The sequence below is a fragment of the Carlito syrichta genome, unplaced genomic scaffold (assembly GCF_000164805.1).
Source record: "Carlito syrichta isolate Samal-C Ts95f unplaced genomic scaffold, Tarsius_syrichta-2.0.1 Scaffold288045, whole genome shotgun sequence".
Taxonomy (NCBI): domain Eukaryota; kingdom Metazoa; phylum Chordata; class Mammalia; order Primates; family Tarsiidae; genus Carlito; species Carlito syrichta.
In genome coordinates, this window is record NW_007232141.1 from 251,506 (window position 1) to 274,019 (window position 22,514).

General features: G+C 38.5%; 1 protein-coding gene across 1 annotated transcript; it reads right to left on the reverse strand.

The window, feature by feature from the left end:
• Positions 1–3,476: 3,476 nt before the first annotated feature.
• GOLPH3 (golgi phosphoprotein 3) lies at positions 3,477–22,141 on the reverse strand. Its single transcript, XM_021710086.1, has 3 exons — positions 22,014–22,141; positions 16,154–16,268; positions 3,477–5,406 (listed from the first exon to the last, which is right to left on the reverse strand). The coding sequence occupies exons 1-3, from the start codon at positions 22,092–22,094 to the stop codon at positions 4,982–4,984; spliced, it is 621 nt and encodes a 206-aa protein (XP_021565761.1). The 5' UTR covers positions 22,095–22,141; the 3' UTR covers positions 3,477–4,981.
• Positions 22,142–22,514: the final 373 nt, after the last annotated feature.

Genomic DNA, 22,514 nt, shown 5'->3' on the forward strand with positions numbered 1-22,514 from the left:
ACAGAGTGAGACTCCAACTCAAAAAAACATTTAAAAAAAAAAAAGAATTAAAAGATCGCCACCCGCAACCCCAACGCACAACTGAACAGTAAGGTTGCTAATGTCACAGCAGGAGAGAGGACGAGGCAAGAGAAGCCTCCTGATAAAGCGTACACTACCACCTATGAGCAGCACTGCCTACGCTAACAAACTAGAAGCCTCTAAGTCTCTGGAGCCAATTACCACCTCTTGGGAAATACAGAAGTCAGAGAAATACGGTAAATTCCCCCATGTGTATGCAATCAGCAAAACCCAAACTTCACAAAACTCTATGGGACAAATAATCCAATTTAATCAACAAATACTTCACAAAGGAAATTAAAGAGAGATGGAGGAAGAATGTATAGATTAAAAGAAACTCAAAAGATACATTAAATAAAAAAGGAGTAAAACAGGATAAAATTTTTAAAGATGAACACTAGGTCAGGATGTATTTTTTCTTGGGGAGACTGTAACTGGGAGAAAGCCTTGAAGAGCCTCTGCGGGGCTGGCAAGGTTCTATCTCCTGACCTGGGTGGAGATAAGCCTATCCGTCTTCAAATAATTCATTTATATATATATATATTTGTTTATGTGACATATCCATTTGTATTTTAATCATAAACATGTTTAATGAAGTGCTTGTGTATATATACATAAAACCTATAAATCTGATTTTTCCATTTGTTAATTTGATCATACCTCACCCACAATTTATATAAAATATACACACACACACATCTCAAATCTAACCACCAGGCATATCTTTTTAGAACAAAAAGATATGCACCTTACACTTTTCTGAATGTTAAAGAAAGCAAAAGAAAAACTTACCACAGACTAGCTCCAAAGACTGGAAAACCAATTGCACCATGGATACAGGGTTAAGTGCTGGTGAATCAATATAAAAAAAGATCAATGCCTATTAGAAAAATGGATAAAGAACATAATCTGGTAATTCACAGAAAAAAACTACCAATTACCAAAAAAGACAATTAATCTGACAATTAATACAGACCAGGATTGACAATACCCTATATAGTATTGACTAGGCTATAGGAAAGCCAGTATTCACATTACTGGTGAAAGTGTAAGATAACAGAAATCTTAGACATAAATTTGGCTTTTTCCTCCATATTTTCAAGGCATATGCTTCGAGCAAATCTACTTCTATTAATTCCTTCTACAGAAAGCTGAGAAATAGAAGACAGATACAAAAATGTACATAACAATGTTTATAATAATAAAAAATGAGAATAATCCAAGTGTCCACTAATGTGAGATTTAACTAAGCTATACAATGAGGCCACCCAAAAGAATTATGTGTACTTACCCAAAAGCTCTCCACAGCCTAAGTGCAAAAGGTAAAATGCACATCAGTGTACAATGATGCTCGTGGGAGTCCTATACCACTATTCTATCAAGGGTAAACACCTATATAATTCTAACACTGGGCTGAGAAGATGTGGCAATTAATTAAACTATATTACCATCCATACCCTTCTGAAGGATAGCCTGCAGGGTTATGAACATTAATATCACTTCACTGGTGCTATGAAAGAACATATGACATTGTACAGTCTACCAGAGCCAAGCATATTATCCTGGGGCCCAACGGGCTGTGATGAATTGGAAACCATCAGTTGGTCAGTCATCTTAATCTGAACCTAAGTCACATGGAGCCGTACTACCTGACAATATTTAATAAGTTACCACAAGATGGGCCATAAGAGTTGAAAATTAAACACACTTCATAAATACCTCACATAAATTCATGACTGGTGGTTACCAGGCAGTCATGCCTGGCAGTCACAGATCCTTGTCACCAAGCTATTACTGCTTATTGGTCCTCTGCTGCCACTGTACCAAACACCAACGCTTTCACTTTCTTTTGGGAGGTGACCGAATTCAGGGTTTCGCTTTGCTTAAAAATAGTATTGTACCTTTCTGTTCCCAAACAACGGGAAGGGTTGAATGGTGGAAAGAGTCAGAGATCACCGGTCAAGCTTGACTTCAGCAGACCAAGGACTTTCTTGGCCACTTGACATTGACAACAGAATTGGTTGACTTTTTCATCCCAGAAAATAATTTACTTAAGCTACAGCAAGATTCAGAATAAAGTAGAATATCTTTGGATCTTTTCATTTTGTACTCTCATGAGATTGTTTTGCATGCCTGCTCCTCTGTTCTGTCTGTTAGAAAAACAAAGTCCTCTCCTAGTGCCCAAATAAGAAGGCACAGCTGTAGCTGAATGCCATCACTCTGCTCAATCACCTTGAGATTAAATGTTCAGACAGTTACTAGATAATGTGGGACTGGGCAAATCATCTTCTCCGAACCTGTTCTTCACTAAATGAAGATAGTAAGAAGCTGGGGACATCAGAATGAGACATAAAATACTTACCTAGGCACAGAGCACGCACTTAGTTAGTTTCCATTTGTGCACTGTATCAAATCAGGTTATTTTAAGGAACACACGTTAATTAAACAACATATGAAGAAGCCAAAAAAGAAATGGCGACTACTAATTCTTTGCACACTAGATAACTAGTATAAAGTTTTATCATAATATAAACATTCGCTGCCTGATTCTTGGATCTGAAAGCTTTAACCAAGGTGGCCTAAGTCTATGGAAAGACTGCTCCTACCGCAGAGAATAATTAACTCTATGGTGTCACATCATTCCTGCTTTAGAGAAGATGGTAAGCAATGACATTCTATAGGAGAAAGAGTTCTAGGTAACACCACCACCACTACTATCCCCTGGTGTCACCACCTTTCCTCTCCTCTGAACACAGAAACACGTACTAAAATTGGGCCCACACACGTAGAGCTGTGTGTGTGCACTCTGCTTAGAAACACACACTGACAGAAGTTCAGGCAAGGCCCTTTTCCCCCTTGCTTGGGAATATCACTGCTTTTGTGGAGTGAAGAAGACCTCAAAAACATCTATTAACTCGCGCCCAAATTCTTTTCAGATGAAAAACAGTACATTTTCACTTGATGATAAACTCCATTTATTTGGTATCAGTTTCTAGTATCCACTACATGGGAAAAACTTTAATCATGACTATGCTTAATTATCAGTGGTGTCATTTTGGGGGGTAAAACAGGTTATTTTAATAGACAGAAAATGTGTCTTTTTCCATGCATTAAAACAAGGGGTTGGCAAACTGCAGCCTATGGCCAACTGCCTGTTTTTGTAAATAAAGTTACACTGGAACACAGCCCAGCCCTGAATTTGAATTGCCTGTGTCAGCTCTCATTCAGCGAAGGTGAATGTTTGCAACAAACATATGTGGCTCACAAAGGCTAAAATAGCTACTATCTGGTCCTTTAAAAAAAAAAAAAAAAAAAGGCAACCAACTCCTGCATTAAAATATTGCCATGCTGTAACTTTAGTGAAACTTCACTGGAAAGAAAAATGAGAACACAAAAAATACAAATGACATGCTTCCTCTGATTCAGGCACTTTCAAGATCATAGTTTATTTATTACTTCAGATAAAAAGATAGTATACATATTAGGGAATCCCTTAAAATTTAACTCTAGAGTTATACACCATCTAGTACTTTTGCATTGAATGTTAACAAAAAAAGCTCTAAACACCTGAAAGCCCCACTATTATAACATGAACTATGGTAATAAAAAATTTGACGTTTAATTTTTTCAATGTATAGTATTTACATTATGAAACCAATGGTGGTACGATAAACAGTGATAAAGAAATAGTAAAAATAAACTTTAAAAAGCAAAGGTTTATAGTCTTACGATGCTAATTATCATAATTGTATATAAAAAAATTAAAACATAGCAGAGCTTTCTGTTACAAAATTCTTAATCATCTGAGTTGTAATCATTACTTGCTACCAATTTACATGCAACATCTGCTGGGACTGACATTTGATTGTTTTCCCCAAGAAAATGTGAGTAGATAAATGACATTTCTGAGCAGACATTAATTTACTTGTGAACAGAAAAGGAAAAAAACTGTACTCAAGATTGGTACTGGTCACAAGCCTCTTCCCTACAGAAATTATAAAAATAGAAAGACAAAAAAAAAAAACCCAAAAAGGAGATGCATAGGCAAAGAGTACCATGAATGGCACAGCTCAAAAATTCCCAGGATCAATCTGGCACTCAGCCTTTCTCTCTCCTTCAATGATGAGAGGGCTGTTTTGCCATCAAATAACAATGACTGAAGCAAGTGAGGGGCACCAGGTGTACAACTAATTAAATCTTGCAAAATACTAAGATGGGGACAGGGTGGCCAGAAGGGGCAATTTATATATAATCCAAACTATATACAGCATAACTGGAATGCAGCCCATCCCAAACTGGCTTTGTGAAACAATTGGACCTTTATGATTTAATAGTTAAAATTATAACAAGTGTAATAATACAATAGATTTACATGGGAAGCAAAATTCAAGGGGCATTTTATATTAAGTATTTACTGTGCTGTTTCAATTTAAAAATACTTTTGCTAAGTATACATCTCAACTGAGGTCTCTGTATAAAATGTCCTAATAGATACAGATATTTACCTTTGGTGAGTTGAAGGCCTTTTTGTGACTTCTGTCTGAATTGTAGGCAGAATGCTAGATGTACATGCACATGTGGGAAAACTCAAACTGAGGTCACCCAAGATCTGCGCATGTGCGGAGACTGGAGGTACTTTGAAAGTCAAAGTAGACCAGAAACCCAAAACAGGGAACAGTGAGAATGGCAACAGGAAATGGAATGCCAATATGGCAGTAAAACTTGTTAAGAACATAAAGAGAAGGCCTCTCGTACCAGCAGAATCCTGCATACATAGAAAAAAGAAAAAGCCACCCACCATTTTGTAAAACAAAAGCCAATTCTAGTGTGGGAAAATACAAATCGCAGAAAACCAGAAGTCAACAGAAGAGCAACTACTGGTTGACATGAGAGAAAGGAGAAAGTTTCATTCCAGGCAGAGTTACTTGGTGAACGCTGCCACCACCGCCCACAGAACCTCATTCGTGCTGGCCTTCAGACATTCCACTTCAGGGTCTAAGTCAAGGAGCTGCCGGACTCTCTTGGTGGCTAAATCATACTGCTCATCCAGAAGAGGAGCAAATGCGTTCTCCAGGACATCTGAGGCATGAGCGAGGTAAATGAGGGCCAGCAGGCGCTTGTCCATGCGGTGAGGGTCATTCACCCATTTGTCAAGAACAGCTTCCTGGACTTTCTTGATGAGGCGCTGCTTAATGTTGTTGTTTGTGAGGGGATGTGTCGTCATGTCAAAAAGTAAAAAGTTCTGTTTCTCTGTTGTCAATACGCCCTTTTCCACCAGGTTTTTAGCTAACCGTTCCCGCACATTTCTTAACTGATAATGCAATTTCAATGGATTCCACGTCTCACCTAAACAAAAGATATCAGAAGTTAGAAATGATAGGTTCTACTTGTTAATTTTGCAACACTTCTGCACTGTTAAAATAAATGATAAAATTTGTGGGGTTTTTTCCCGCAGAGAAAGAAAAGAAAATCTAACAATGTTTTTCTCCCTGACTAGACCATGATCCCTTCAGGGCAAGCCAAGCCTATGGATTCTAAGCATCAAGCACATTTTCAGGCACCGCAATCACTCAAGAGACTAAGCTGAAAGCAGTCTTCAAACCAGTCATCTTTAGTCTTATAGAAGTCAAATATTATGCTCCAGCCTTCCTCCAGCTGTTGTCAAAAAGCAGCCAATAACAAATATAAGTTTCTCTTCTGTTAAACATCAATCTGCAACAAACAGACCAAAGGAAAAAGAAGCTTCCTGATTAGTATGCTATTATTGAATAACTGCTACATACTCACAGCCTAAAAAGCTGGGAAAGCCTGTTTAGGCAATGCTAGTCTCTGATGACAATATGAAGCTAATTCTAAGAGAATTGTGAAACATGTTCACAATTTTAATCTTGATACTACACATATTTCCTTTTGAGACAGAAATACTTAAAATGAAACCAACTGATTTTTCACTAAAATGGTTGTTTTTCTTTATACAAGACTGGAAGAAAACACACCAAAATATTAACCTTGATTATCTTTGAGATTATGCATGACAAATTTTTTGGTACTTTGTTTCTTCCAAACAATCTTCAATGAACACATAACTATTTTTTATAATTTGAAAAAAATACTAAAGTATTTTTCTAAATTAGAATATGTTAAATATCAACCATAGGCACCTTTCTTAAATGCAATAAGCCATAAGATTGAAATTTTATAATACTGACAGAAAACCTTAAACTGTACTGTCCATTACTAGAGCCATTACCCATATGGAGCTATTATGTTTAGATTAATTTAAAAATTCAGTTCTTCAGTTATACTAGCCACATTTCAAGTATACAACTGGCCGGTGACCAGTGGCTAGTGACTGGACAGCATAGGAATAGAACATTTTCATCATCACAGAAAGTTCTAGTGGACTGTCTTAAAATGTTACAGTACTGTCCTAAAATATACTACCATTTTACTGGCCATACACACAATTACTGTAAATTCCCTACATACAAACAAGTTCTATTCTGAGAGTAAGTCCAATTTGTTCGTAAGTCCAACAAAGTTAGCCTATATACCCAAATAACCACAACTGGCTATATAGTTCTATAATATCATAGGTTTATAATACTTTTCACTCAAATAATACATTTAAAAAAAACAAAAAACAAAGAGAACATTTTAAATCTTACAATACAGCATGTGACAATGCACATCAGACACGTGAACTAACTTACGTGACTGGACATGCAAATGCGCATTTGCATCTTCGAACGTTTACAACTTTCAAAGTTCACATGAAAGGTACTTACTATATTTTACTCTACTTAATACCAAAGAACATGAGGCTGTGATAAGAGTGTAATCAGTCTTAGACTTGTCATCTCACCACAATTAGAAATCTGGATAAAACACATGAAACAAGAAACACAGAACACCCAGAATCATGATTCATGAGTAAAACCTACATGACCCCTATGACTGTCCAAGCTTACAACCTGGAGGCATATCCCAGATAGCAGAGCAAGAAGGAAAACCCCAAGCAGAACACAGCAGTCACACTATGCGAAGGCATCAGAGTTCAGGGTAGCTAAGGCAGTTGCAATGTGCAAGACAGAGGACTGGAGAAGAGGGGAGTCTCAGAATCTGCATGGTGTTCCCTTGAGTCCACTAAGTTGGATGTGTTAAGGTAAGAAATTCCGCAAGGCTAGGCCAAAACCAACTTCCAGAAAGCTGTAAGTTGAACAATTCCAAAAGTTCACACAGAGCTGGAAAAAATTTGAGTGCCAATAAGCCTGGGTAGAAAGGCCTCCCTGAGTACCGAGGACATTCAGAGAGGATCCCAGGAAACTAACACCTTAGAAGTAGTTCTAAACTAACCCCTGAGCAAAGACCACCCCAAACCTGCCCTACAAAAATAAAAACAAGCTGATCTAAAAATAACTTAGCTGCCTACTAAACCAAAATTCAGCACTCTTTTACTTTTTATTTTATTATTGTTATTTTTTAATTTTTTTGTAGAGACAGGTCTTGCTATGCTGCCCAGGCTGTTCTCAAACTCACAACCTCAAGCAATCCTCCCACCTTAGTCTCCCAAAGTGCTGACATTACATGCGTGAGCCACTGCACCTGGTCTCAACATTCTTTAAAGAAAGACCACAAAACTCAGCACTCAACAACTTAACATTCACAGCCAATTAAAAAAAAAAAAAAATCACTAAACTTGCAAAGCAGCAAGAAAATGTGACCAAAACCAAGGGGAAAAAATTCAACTGAGACAGCCAATCATATCAGACATGACCCCAGAAATGACAGAGATAGTGGAATTAGCAGAAGAAGACTTATAAGTCATTATAAATATCTAAATAGTTTTTAAGGAAAACGTATACAATGAAGACAACAAAATAAATGACCTAGAACTGCCATTCTACATTTTGTGATTTACTTTTTAAAACTCAGGAATTAAAAATTGTCAAAAATTCAATGATGAAGGTTGGTACTATGAATCAGTGGTAATTAAAGTCACCTCCTGCATTTAAAGAAAACATAACTTTCTCAAATAAAAAGGATTAATAAAATAATAAATAAGCCGGGCTCAGTGGCTCAGCCTGTAATCCTGCGCTTTGGGAGGCCGAGGTGAGTGAATTGCCTGAGCCTGTGGGTTCGAGACCCGCCTGGCCAACTTGGCGAGACCTCATCTCTACAATAAATCAAAAAATTAGCCGGGCGTGGTAGTGCGTGCCTGTAGTTCCAGCTCCTTGGAAGGCTGAGGCGGAAGGATCACCGGAGCCCAGCAGGTCGAGGCTGCGGTGGCCAGACGTGGCCACTGCACTCCAGTCTGGGTGACAGAGTGAGACTCCAACTCAAAAAATAATAATAATAAATACCTGAACTTCTGTAAAAGCCTATAAAAATTATAGTTCAATTCTAAGATTAACTAACTATACAAATAATAATTTGGGAATTATCAAAGAAGTACTATCCCCTGGCAGTTCTAGATAATTAAGTATTACTTCTTGAATATGTTTATGTTGCCAAAATATCTAAGTGTAAGAGAAAGATTCCCAGTCACCCGTATTTATTTTACCTTACTAAATCAAGGAGGAAGAAACTGGATGCCTCAGAGACCTCTTAAGTCACCTATTCCCATACAACATGGAAAAAAAATCAAGAGGTGAATTATCTTGAGAGATCTACAGATAAATTTATCCTTGCAGGCCTTTAAGAAAAACCCAAAATTCCTCTAGTGGTGTTCTACAATTATTTTTCTTTCTTTCTCATGGGAAATAAGCAGGATTGACAGTTTATTACTACTGCCTATTGTACTTAAGTCATCATCATCTAACTTAACTATCATCACCTTATCCTTAGTTAAGCCCTACATATTTCAGCCTGTGAAACATTACAACACTTACAAAATTAATTTCTGCCGGGTTCGGTGGCTCAGCCTGTAATCCTGCGCCTCGGGAGGCTGAGGTTAGTGGACTGCCTGAGCCCGCGGGTTTGAGACCCACCTGGGCAATTTGGTGAGACCTCATCTCTACAATAAATCAAAAAAATTAGCCGGGTGTGGTAGCGTGTGCCTGTGGTTCCGGCTACTTGGAAGGCTGAGGCAGAAGGATCGCGTGCCACTGCACTCCAGTCTGGGCGACAGAGTGAGACTCCAACTCAAAAAAAGAAAGAATATACATTGTAAAAAAACAACAACAAAATTAATTCCTATGAAAAATAGTTCAACTCCACAGAATGCAAATTTGCAATTTAATGTTGCTACTAAAAATGAGAAAAGCCTAAACACAGATGCACTTTCAAATACGCAGTTCTATTTATGACTGGATTTCTTTATAGGCAATCATTTAGGCCCCAGAGGAAGTAATAAAAAGGGACCCAGCCATCATCTTCTTTTGTAGCAATTCCCCAGAAGAGGGCAAACCTTGAGCGTTCCCTCTTATGAATAGTGGGTTATTCAGATCTCCTCAGATATTAGGAAAAGAATGAAGAAATCTCACAAGCAGAAGGCTAAAACAGTGTATCCCAAATGTTGTTTAATACCATTTGTGGTACACAAAAAAACTACAATGTAATAACTGAGTGGTAAGAATATCTAGGTATCCTGAAATGCCTGCCTTTTATTTTAAAAGAAATTAAGCTAAATCCAAATAATAAAAGTCACCCCTGAGTTTAGCATAATTAAGACACAGTGGCTGGACTCAGTGGTTCAGTCTGCAATCCCAGCACTTTAGGAGGCCGAGGCGAGTGGATTGCCTGAGTCTGAGGGTTCAAGACCAGCCCAGACAACTTGGTGAGACCTCATCTCTACAATAAATCAAAAATTAGCTGGGCGTGGTAGCACGCACCTTGTAGTTCTGGCTTGGAAGGCTAAAGTGGAAGGATCGCCAGAGCCCAGCAGGTGGATGCTGGGGTGGCCGTGAGCATGCCACTGCACTCCAGCGTGGGCAACAGAGTGAGACTCCAACTCAAAAAAACAAACAAAAAAGACACCAGTATAGCTGAGCAAGGTAGATCATGCCTATAACCTCAACACTTTGGGAGGCGGAGGCGAGAGAACTGCCTGAGTCCAGGAGTTCAAAACCAGCCTAGGCAACTTGGCGAGACCTCATCTCTACAATAAATCAAAAAATTAACTGGGCATGGTGACACACTCCTGTAGTTCCAACTTCTTGGGAGGCTGAGGCAGAAGGATTGCTTGAGCCCAGCACATAGAGGCTGCAGTATCTATGATCATGCCACTGCCCTCTAGCCGGGGCAACAGAGTGAGGCTCTGACTCAAAATAAAAAAGACACCAGTATAAAAGGGTATGGGAGATGGGGGGAGAGTAGATGACTTAGTAAAGAGAAGACACAATAAAGGTTTAATCTATACTAGCTTCTAAAGATTTAAGTGTTTCAACTTAAAAAATACTGGATAACTCTTAAATACTTTGAAATAAATGCTTGATTTTTAAAAAAAACAGTGCTTGAATTCCTAGGTTAAAAGATGTCACTGTGGCCTGATGTGGTGGCTCACTCCTAGAAACCCAGCATGTACTTTGGGAGGCAGAGGCTAGAGGACTGCCTGAGCTCAAGAGCTTGAGACCAAACTGAGCAACATGATGAGAACTTGTCTCTACAATAAATAAATAAATAGTCAGTTTGTGGCTCCAGCTACTTGGAAGGCTGAGGGGGAAGGATGGTCTGAGCACAGCAGGTCGAGAGGTTGTGGTAGCCATGAGCATGCTACTGCACTCCAGCCTGGATGACAGAGTGAGACTCCGCCTCAAAAAAAAAAAAAAAAAAAAATTTCACCGGGATCCTTTTTGTTAGTCCTCAGTTATTCACTATATAGGTGAAAAGACTTGATAAGTTACACAAGCAAATTTAAAATGTATGAAATTTATTTCCAGTTTACCTTTTTTTTTTAATAAAGGAAACTGTGAGAAGTATACCTGGAGAAGAAAAGTTCTTCAACGATCACTTTGGTGACAGGTACCTAACTCATTTCATGGAAAACAACTTCTATCTTCCTCGACACCACTTTACAAAACTACAAATAGCTTCATGTCATTTAGCAGTCTAGTGACACCTTGTGATCAAACTGATCAACCACATCTTAAGATTTCAGAAAATGATTTTTTTAAAAAGGAGTCTTTAAACTTTTAAAAGTCCTGCCTCAAATATACATATAATTACTAATTTTAAATCAATAAATATTTTTAAATGTTAAAATTTATCAGTAGTCTTAACATGCATATATGGACAGTATAAGTAATAATAAAATGAACCACTGGGCATCTTCCACCCCAGGCAAAGAAACTGCTGTTTATGAAAACATTCTTTGGTTTAACAGCATTCTTGATTTCCATCCTCGATGTCTGCTGTATGCTGTCTGTGCCTCAGAAATAACCACAAGACTGATCTGTGCTCATCATTTTCTCGTCTTTACATGAGTCTTCTCGCCTATGTATGCTTCCCTCAACAATACAGGACAGTCTATAGTTCTGAAAACCAAGTAGCAAGCACAGATTTAGCTGTATAAGGACGGAGTCACCAATGTCAACACTACCTCTCATTCCTCTGAACAGGTGCACTTCCCTGTGTCTCAGTCTTGTCCTTTGAAGGCCTAATCCTAGTCCCACTTCCTCTCCAACTATTCAAGTTTCCAAGAAATTCTCTTCTCTCTGAACTACTGAACTTCCAGAGAACTACGCTGTTACCAAATTATTAGACACTATATACAACCATTCTCCAAATGAATTTTAAGATTTCATTCAGTCTGGAAGCCCCTTTTTTTAAAGTTTCATAACACCCATGTCAGTAATGGTACAATAACTGATATTTGACACCACATACTATCTTTTCTTTTTTGAAATTAAAAAAATTTTTTTTTACTTAATTGTTTATTATTTATTTATTTATAAGAGTCAGCGTCTCAAAAACATTTTATTTATCTGTTTGTTTGTAATAGACAGAGTCTCACTGTCACCCAGCCTGGAGTGCAGTGGTGTAACCATAGCTCACTGAACCTCAAATTCCTGGACTGAAGTCATCTCCTGTCTCAGTCTCTCAGACTACAGCTGCACCATCTGCCCAACTAATTCATTTTTTCTGTCAAGATGGGGTCTCATTATGTTGCCCAGGCTGGTCTCAAGCACTTGGCTTCAAACGATCCTCCTGCCTCAGCCTCCCAAAGCACTGGGATTACAGATATGAGTCACTACACCTAGCCCCACATATTATCATGAAGCAACTAAAAATGTAAAAATCAGCAAGCTGGTCATAGAACTGTATGCTTAAAAATGGTTAAAACGATGAATGTTATATTACATATATTTTAATATAATTTTTAAAATGTAATCAGCAAGCTGATACTTTCATTAGAAGGGAAGCAAATATTTTCTTTCTTTTTTTTTTTGAGTTGGAGTCTCACTCTGTCACCCAGACTGGAGTGCAATGGCCGCTCCCGGCCACCGCAGCCTCGACTTCCTGGGCTCCAGCGATCCTTCCGCCTTACCCTTCCAAGTAGCTGGAATTACAGGCATGCGCTACCACGCCCGGCTAATTTTTTGATTTATTGTGCAGATGAGGTCTCGCCAAGTTGCCCAGGCGAGTCTCCAACCCACGGATTCAGGCAATCCACTCACCTCAGCCTCCCAAAGCGCGGGATTACAGGCTGAACTACCGAGCCCGGCTGCAAATATTTTCATAATTTAAAAAAATTCCTTTTTCCTCCATCTCCCACTCTTAATTTCCTTCTCTTATGCTGAAATGGCAGCATTTCTAATATATGTCAGGAGCAAGCAACTAAGTGCTACAGACAATGTTTTGGCATAAACTGCTCAACTGAAACTCACAGGATATTGTTTTAAAAAAAAAACTTGCTAAATATTAGCGTCACATATTACCCAAATTCTTAATCCAAATGAACATCGTTTTACAAAACCCTAACTAAATACTTGAAAAAAGATTCTATTTCTCCTCTTTTCCCAGCTCAGTCAGAAGGGAACAGCCCAACAGCAGCCCAAGTGAACAGCCAAGTTCAGATAGCATTTATATTGATATGCTTCATTCATAAATTGTTACTTAACACATAAATTTAAGAAGTATACATTCATCTGACATGTTGAGACTTAACCCTTTTGTGTGCCATACTAATTTATGGTATAAAAATTGACAAAAGAAATGTAGTGATCTAAGACATGTTATTAAACCAAAGCCCAATGTAATAGAAGATAAATCACTCGTGAGTGGAAAGTCTAAAAACATCTCCACAGAGCTAAGTGGCACCATCATGAATATCAATAACAGGAAAGTTAAGGAAAACCCTACAACATTCCATAACAAGAATCTTAGCACTGTGATGCATCTGCCAAAAAAAGCCACTGTGACTTTGAGAAACTCTTCTTTCTGCCAGTTGGGAACCAAATGACAACCTCTATTTTATAGTCCCAGAAGTAAGACCATAGCACAACATGAGAATCACACAACAATTGCTTGGGCCAGTGACCTCCAGAGAATGAGAAAAACAATCCATCAGGGTATAGATAAAAGTTACTAGGCACTTCTATTTTTAGTTAAAACAAATTATATTCACTAATATTTAACATCTGGCAGGGCTCGGTGGCTCAGCCTGTAATCCCAGCACTTTGGGAGGCCAAGGTGAGTGGACTACCTGAGCCCGCGGGTTCGAGACCCACCTGGGCAACTTGGCAAGACCTCATCTCTACAATAAATCAAAAAATTAGCTGGGCATGGTGGCGCACGCCAGTAGTTCCAGCTACTTGGAAGGCTGAGATGGAAGGATCGCCGGAGCCCAGTAGGTCGAGGCTGCAGTGGCCGGGAGCAGCCACTGCACTCCAGTCTGGGTGACAGAGTGAGACTCCAACTCAAAAAAAAAAAAAAAAAAAAATTAACATCTGGAGTTGACATTAATATCCTCACTGAGTCTCTGTAAGATGACTACATATCATTGACAGGCATTCAGGGAAGGCTAACCAGAAAGTATTGTCACTATGATGGGTATTGTGATGTGTCAGATTTGCAGATTATATGATCTAGTTTTAACCAAAACAAACCCTCATCAAATGGCCAAAGTAATATTAAAAGATTCTTGCAAAAGATACTGCAATTGAAGACAATTATAATATCATAAGCAAAAAGGGGGAAAAGAAGGTAAAGTTTCTCTTAGTGACAGAAAAAGAAATATTATCAGACCTACAAAAGGAATGTCAAAAAAAATACAAAATTATTCTGAATACGTTTATTTCCGCTATCAATAAGAAAGAAGAATGAAGATTTACTTAAGTGTAAAATGCCCATTACTGCCCTATTAGCTAACAAGGGAGTGGAGTGTACGTACTTAAATAAACAAATATAAAAACAAAATCAGCGGGCTCAAATGCAGTGGTGTTTACAACTAATTGATCACAACCAGTTACAGATTTCTTGGTTTCTTCTCCACTCTCACCTCTTCACTTGACTAACAAAAAATACACACACACACACACACACACGGAGAGCCAAAGAGATGTATACACATTTTAAGAAAGACGCTGACTCTTAGCCGGGTTTAGTGGCTCAGCCTGTAATCCCGTGCCTTTGGGAGGCTGAGGTGAGTGGATTGCCTGAGCCCGCAGGTTCGAGACCCACCTGGGCAACTTGGTGAGACCTCATCTCTACAATAAATCAAAAAATTAGCTGGGCATGGTAGCACATGCCTGTAATTCCAGCTACTCGGAAGGCTGAGGCAGAAGGATTGCTGGAGCCCAGCAGGTCAAGGCTGCGGTGGCCGGAAGCGGCCACTGCACTCCAGTCTGGGCGACAGAGTGAGACTCCAACTCAAAAAAAAAAAAAGAAAAGAAACACGCTGACTCAAAAGATGGTGTTAATCAAATGAATGCCAGCATCACCATGTGACAGGCAGGATGGTCAAAGAAAATGGCAGAAGCATGGTGGCACAAATGTCATACTACACAATGCTACCATAATTTAATTCAACTTCAAAAAGTAACATAGATAACATCTCTTAAATTGTGTATATGTATTTTTTGGCACGTGTGTGTGTGTGTGTGTGTGTGCGCGCGCGCGCGCGTGCGTGTGTGTGTGCATATTTCCCCCTGGCTGACAGAAAAACATTCTCAGAAGAGGACTATTACTTTAGAAACTCTTCAATTGTTTGTTGTTGTTTTCTTCTGAAACAGGGTCTCTGGAATGCAGCCTCGAATTTCTGAGCTCAAATGATCCTCCCTCCTGTCTCTGCCTCCCAGGTAGCTGGAACTACAAGGCTTGAGCCACCACACCCAGCTATTTTTTTTTTTTTTTTGGAGAGATGGTGCTCAGGCTGCTTATTGTTTTTAAAGTAGTCTAAATAGCAATATGAAATGAAATTATAATAAATGTAAGTAGAAGCTTATGTTTTACATAACAGGAGAGAAGAACAACAAGACAGATTGGGTCCCATTCTGAAGGAGAATACCATCTAGAAGATTAGATAAAAACACAAATAACTTTAATGTGACTCCATGGTCATTTGTGCTCAAGTAAATTTTTCAGGTTCTCCTCCTTAAGGTTGCACTTCCCAGCCTCCCTAAAGTTAGAGGTCATGTGATTTACTCTGATCAATGAAATGTGAACCACAAGTCACTTCTGAGCAGAAACTGAAGAGTCACTTCCTCCTTTTATGATAGTGACTGGTACCGGCCTGATGGTGACTCCATCTGCCTAGCCGCAAGAGGGAGAATGAAGTAGCCTGTGAATGACTTAACAGCCTGAATGAGAAATACGTTTTTGTTTTAAGCCATTAAGTTTTTGAGGTTGTTTATTACCACAGCTTATCTAACCTCTCCAGAATAAGGTAGCATGTAGTAATTTCAATAAAGAATGCTGGGAGAGCCAAGGAAGAATATTACATCTCACTCAATTACTACTCAGTCTTGTAAAAGTGGATGAACTTTTATAAAAACCATTCTTGCCCCTGACTCAGTGACTGGTCACTTTCAAGTTTGCCTAAAGAACTAAACAAGCTTCTGGCTATTTTGTATAGGTTTCTTTCAAAAGGATTTCAAATGTTTCCACAATCTTTTAAATAGAATTCAGTTCTGGTTTATACACCGCAGCTTACCACTAAGTAACTCAATCCAGTTCTGGACCGTTTCTGGAGGTTGAGTCTCCTTGACATGCTTCAGAGCTTCATCAAGAAGAACATCCCCTGTTGGAGCATCCGATTTACAGATTACCTAAAAGGTAAGCATAAGAGTGACGTGACCTACTGATGCCTTTTCTGACTTCACCTCATTAAATGAAAAACAGTTATGTAAGTAATCATTATGCTTAAAGCTGCAAGTATTCATGCAGTATCAATGTTCAAATTTTAAACTACCTTCATTAAGAAAATTCAATATTTAACCTAAACAGATTAGATATACTAATGAATGAAAATAAGGTTACTGTGCAATACTTAGTAAAGAAAATGTAAAGACAATTTAACTCACTGCAATTCTTTTCATTCCTGAACCCTGAACTATTTGGACCAGAAATTCAGTTGTTAAAAATATTATTAGCCGGGCTCGGTGGCTCAGCCTGTAATCCCAGCACTTTGGGAGGCTGAGGTGAGTGGATTGCATGAGCCTGCGGGTTCGAGACCTGCCTGGGCAACTTGGCAAGACCATCTCTACAATAAATCAAAAAATTAGCCGGGCGTGGTAGCGTGTGCCTGTAGTTTCAGCTACTTGGAAGGCTGAGGCGGAAGGATCGCCGGAGCCCAGCAGGTCGAGGCTGCGGTGGCCAGGAGCAGCCACTGCACTCCAGTCTGGGTGACAGAGTGAGACTCCAACTCAAAAAAAAAAAAAAAAATTATTATTAGTCGCAGAAACAAACTCAATTTTATGTAAGAATGCAGTACAGGCTAAGCATTCCTGGTCCCAAAATCTGAAATCCTTCAAAATTCAAAACTTTGAAGTGGCAATATGACAGTCACTGAAGCATTTTGGATTGCAGATGTTCAGATTAAAGATGTTCAAGTAAGTGTAATATAAATATTCTAAAATTCAAAAACCTCAAAAATTTGAAACACCGCTGGCCTTAAGCACTTTAGATTAGGTATGTTCAATCTCCATATTATAAAGGTAACATTCCACATCAGTAGAGAAACAAATTTTTCAACAAATGTCACTAAAATAACTGCCTAACCAATTGTAAGCAAACATTAAGTAGAATTTGGCTCTTCTGAATTTATGTTACAATAAAAAATAAAGATTTAAATAGGAAATACAATTTTAAGGGCAAGAAAGTTTTTAAAAAAAGAAAACTGTGGCCAGGCGCAGTGGCTCATGCCTATAATCCCAGCACTTTGGGAGGCTGAAGCAGGCAGACTGCTTGACCCTCAGTTCGAGAACAACCTGGGCAACATAGCAAATTCTTGACTCTACAAAAAAAAGCAAAAAATTAGCCAGGCATGATAATGCACGCTTGTAGGCCCAGGTACTTGGGATTATCTGAGCCCCCACGAATATGGAGGGATGACTATATTCTAAACTCCTTTGAAAAATTCAGTAATCAGTGCAATTCACTTACTTTTCTGTGGAGCATGAAAGAAAAAAAAAGTGTAGTTCATGAATAAATATGCTCTATCCAAACATCTCATTTTTATTTAGCTTGTTGATGTTTTATTGGTGTGGAAAGGTGGTCATTCCTAAATATAAACAAATATCAAGGATTTTAACATTCAAAGGAAAGCTTCCAACACAGAAAATAAGAGCTATGAGCAGAAATAATACAGATGAAGAAAATTTTCAAAAGAGCTGTAATGTTCTCATAAATCTAAAAGACACTACATCCATAAAACAAGAAACCATGTTAAAAAATCAAAAACGAGCCTATGGAAATGGTAACATGAGAGACACACACACACACACACACTCTCTCTCTCTCTCTCTCTCTCTCAACAGAAGAATTAAAAGACAACTCTTTAAGATTAGCCAAAAATAAGAGTAGCCAAAAAGTCTACATCCAAGTTACAGATTCTAGAAAAACAGAGGGCAGAAGAAACCAGAAATACAAGAAAATTTTCCAAAACCAAAAGATACACATTTCCAGATTGAAAGATAATGAATAAATTATATTCATTATCTATAAATTATAAATTATCTATAATGAATTAAAAATGACCAACATGAAGGCATATCATACACTTTCAGAACACCAAGGACAACAGAAGATACCAAATGCTTTCAGAAGGAAAAAAAAACAAATATTCCACAAAGAATGAAAATTGGAAGGACATGAAACTTTAACAGTAACTGTGTATACAGAAGACAATAAAGAAATGCCTTGCCCGTCCTCTCTGGGACCCTCACAGTCAGGGTCTAGTGCAGGGGCACTACTAATAAATAAATACTTTAAAAATCCTGTTGGAAAATAAATTAAATCTAATATTCTATTCTCAGCAAAGCTGTCAAATAAAAGTGAGGTACAATAAAGGTATTTTCAGGCATGCAGAGTCTCAAAACTGTTTTTTCCCAAAAAAGGCAGAAAATATGAGATCCAGATTACAGGGGGTAGAATGTAATAAAAATGTGACAGGAAATCCCAGGATGAAAGTGTGCTGTAGAACCAGAGAAATCTAGTCTAGACTGTTAAATCTCATGTATGTGAATATTTGAAAATTAACAATAATTTTTTCTCTGATGGAGCATTTAAGAAAAAAGTAAGAATACTCACACAGAGAATTATTAACTTCAGGGGGAAAATCTACACAAGAAAGGAAAATATCACAGAATATAACTTAACTCCACAGAAAACAATAAACAAAGTTGTAACAATAAAAACAATAATTGTTTTGCTAAAAATTTATGATATAACTCAATTAGAAAGACTGGGGGACAAAAGGAGGTAATACTTGAAGAGAGCCAAATAGTCATCTATTCTAATAGAATGTAAACAGTGCCTCAAACTGATTTATCAAGTGATGTTAGTATAAGCTTATATAAAATATGAAAGTAAATGCCAAAAGAAATGACTAAGAGAAAGATGGTTGAACGATGCCCCCTTCTCCCCCCAAAGTATCCACAACCTACCCTACAGAACGGTTTTTGAGAAAAGAGTCTTTGCAGATGAAATTTGGTTGAAAATCTTAAGGTAAGATCATCTTAGATTATCCAGATGGGCCCTAAGTGCAATGACAAGTGTTTCTACATAAGACATACAAAAAGGGGAAGGTGATGTGAAGACAGAGCAAAGACTGATGCAGCCAGAAGCCACAAACATCTGGAGTGACCAGAAGGTGGAAGAAAAAAAGAACATAATCTTCCAGAGAGCCTTGAAAGAGAACACAGCATACCCTGATTTTGGACCGCTAGCTTCCAGAGCTGAGACAAATTAGCTTCCAGTAATTTGTTAAGGCAGTCCTAGGAAACTAATATAAGGACTAAAAATGGTTGCCTCTTAGGAACAGAACTAACAAGGGCGGGCAGAAGATAGTTATTTTTATTAATAAAATTTTATTTTATACTATTATATATGTGTAATCGACAAAATCAATTTTTTTGTTTTTTTGAGACAGAGCCTCTATCGCTCAAGCTAGAGTACCGTGGCAATCATAGTTTACTACAGTTTCAAACTCCTTGGCTCAAGTGATCCCCCCACCTCAGCCTCCCACGTAGCTGCAACTACAGGTGCACTCTACCATACTTGACTAATTTTTATATTTTTTGTAGAGAATGGTCTCAAACTCCTGGTCTCAAGTGATCCTCCCACCTCAGCCTCCCAAAGCTTGAGATTTTTAAATTAGCAAATTAAATCATACTGAAGTATTTTCCAAAATACTTAAGAACACTCGAGTAATAGCCCATTCAGGCAGGGACCATGTCTCTGTTGGTCACCAATGCATCCCCAGGGTCTAACACAGTGCATGGTGCACTTAAGCACCAAATAAGCATATGATGAATAAATAAGTGAGACAATCAAATGACATTGTTGACAAACAACATAAAACTGGTTCTTCCCACAAAACGAACGAATATTAAAATCTTTCCACTTTAGGTCAGAATCCTATAACATTAAACACAAAATTACTTACAATACTATAATTAGTAGTAACGTATGTATATTAATATAGTTTGCATTGTTGCTCCTTCCAAATCTCATGTTGAAATGTGATCCCCTGTTGGAGGTGGGGCCTGGTAGGAAGTGATTTATTCATGGGGGTGGATCCTTCATGAATAGCTTGGTGCCTGTCTAGAGGTAAGAAGTGAGTTCGTGCTGCTAGTTCATGTGAGTTGGTTGTCTAAAAGAGCCTGGCACCTCCTTACCTCTTTCTTGCTTCCACTCTTGCCATGTACCCCATCTGCTCCCTCTCCTTCAACCATGTTTCTGAGCTTCCCAAGACCTCACTAGAAGCCCAGCAGATGCCGGTGCCATACAGAACAATAAGCGAGAATAAATCTCTTTCCTTTATAAATTAGCCAGCCTCAGGTATTTCTATGTAGAAACACAAAATGAACTAACACACAAATACTTCACTGATAACTATAATGGCAGCCTCCTAGGTTTTTTCCCTCCATAAATCACTATGGATGTATGGCTCTTTTCCACTTATTGATACAGTTACCTAAAACAGTAGCTTTTTAAATGAATTTCATGCTAGCTCATTTGACCTGGCTTTAAATGACAGTCAATTTTAAAATCCCATGCAGAATACTTTTTAATACACCATGTTTACTTTTTGCATATAACCTCCAAGAAAACATTAATGGCTTTCTTGGATTGAAAGCATATCAGTTAAAAAAAAGTTCAAGCCGGGCTCGGTAGCTCAGCCTGTAATCCCACGCCTTTGGGAGGTTGAGGTGAGTGGATTGCCTGAGCCCATGGGTTCGAGACCCGCCTGGGCAGCGAGACCCCATCTCTACAATAAATAAAAAAAATCAGCTGGGCGTGGTAGCGCATGCCTGTATTTCCGGCTACTTGGAAGGCTGAGGCGGAAGGATCGCCGGAGCCCAGCAGGTCGAGGCTGCGGTGGCCGGGAGCGGCCACTGCACTCCAGTGTGGGCAACAGAGTGAGACTCCAACTCAAAAAAAAAAAAAAAGTTCAGTTCTGACCTACCTAAAACTTTTGGATTTATTAGGGCACTGTATTAAGGTTAAAAATGGTCCTGAAACACCATGCCCGAGAAACACAATGATAGACTGGAAGAGAAATCGTCTTAAATATTGGAGATGGAAGTTAAAGTTAAAAATTCTAGAAACTAGCCGGGCTCGGTGGCTCAGCCTGTAATCCCGCGCCTTTGGGAGGCTGAGGTGAGTGAATTGCCTGAGCCCGCGGGTTCAAGACCCGCCTGGGCAGTGAGACCTCATCTCTACAATAAATCAAAAAATCAGCTGGGTGTGGTGGCGCATGCCTGTAATTCCGGCTACTCGGAAGGCTGAGGCGGAAGGATCGCTGGAGCCCAGCAGGCCGAGGCTGCGGTGGCCGGGAGCAGCCACTGTACTCCAGTCTGGACGACAGAGTGAGACTCCAACTCAAAAAAAAAAAAAAATTCTAGAAACTATCCAACACTACTTCTAATTTACCAAACAAGTACCTATACAGGTCTTCATAGGAGAGAAGACAGAGATCTGAAAAGTATTCATGGTCTGATGAGACGATCAAAAGCCTATAGGTAGTTAATTTGCACAGCAACACTTTTAAGGTTTTTTTTATGTCAAGTCTTCCCACTGATAGCGCTATCTTCAAAGGCAGCAAATGAAGTTTGGAATCTTTCTGAAAATTTAAGATGACGAGGTCAATGATCCTAGCAATAAATTGTATTATTCATTATATGTACAAAAAGCCAGGAAACCAAGAACGCAGAAAGGATATGGAAACACAACTCAATGAAGACAACTTGAAGATCAATTTCCACTGTAATTTTTGAAAGCTATTAGTAGAAACATTCATTTTAAGCAGTATGAACTCTTATAAGGAAATCATTCAGCACTCCTCTTACCTTTCTTGTTAATAGACTTTTACGTCTCATTCCACAAGCCTCTAGTTGTAACCTTCCTCTCAATGCTAATTCAATTAACATGCAGCCACGTAATCCAGATGATATACAGTCATTCCAAAATGATGTGTAACCCTATTTAAAAAAAAAAAAGAAAACAAAATGACTAATTCACCTTGAATTCAAAATCAAAATAGAAATATTTTTAGCCAAAGTCATTTCTGGTGCCTTTTACCTTTCCTGTCTTATAATTAATATGTATTACTTATCTAGGATTTTGTGGGGTTTATTGTCTTTTCATCACTTATTCTTACAGGTAAACAACAAATAACTTTGTAAGTCACAGGTTTTTGAAACATAACTCATACTCCATAAGGTATCTGTTTATTAGACTCTGAGATTGCATGCTCCAGGGAACATTCAAGTTAACCTCAGATTGTAACGGTTTAGTATTAGCATATGTGAGCTCACAGGAAAACAACATAGCCAACTGAGGCTTCATGG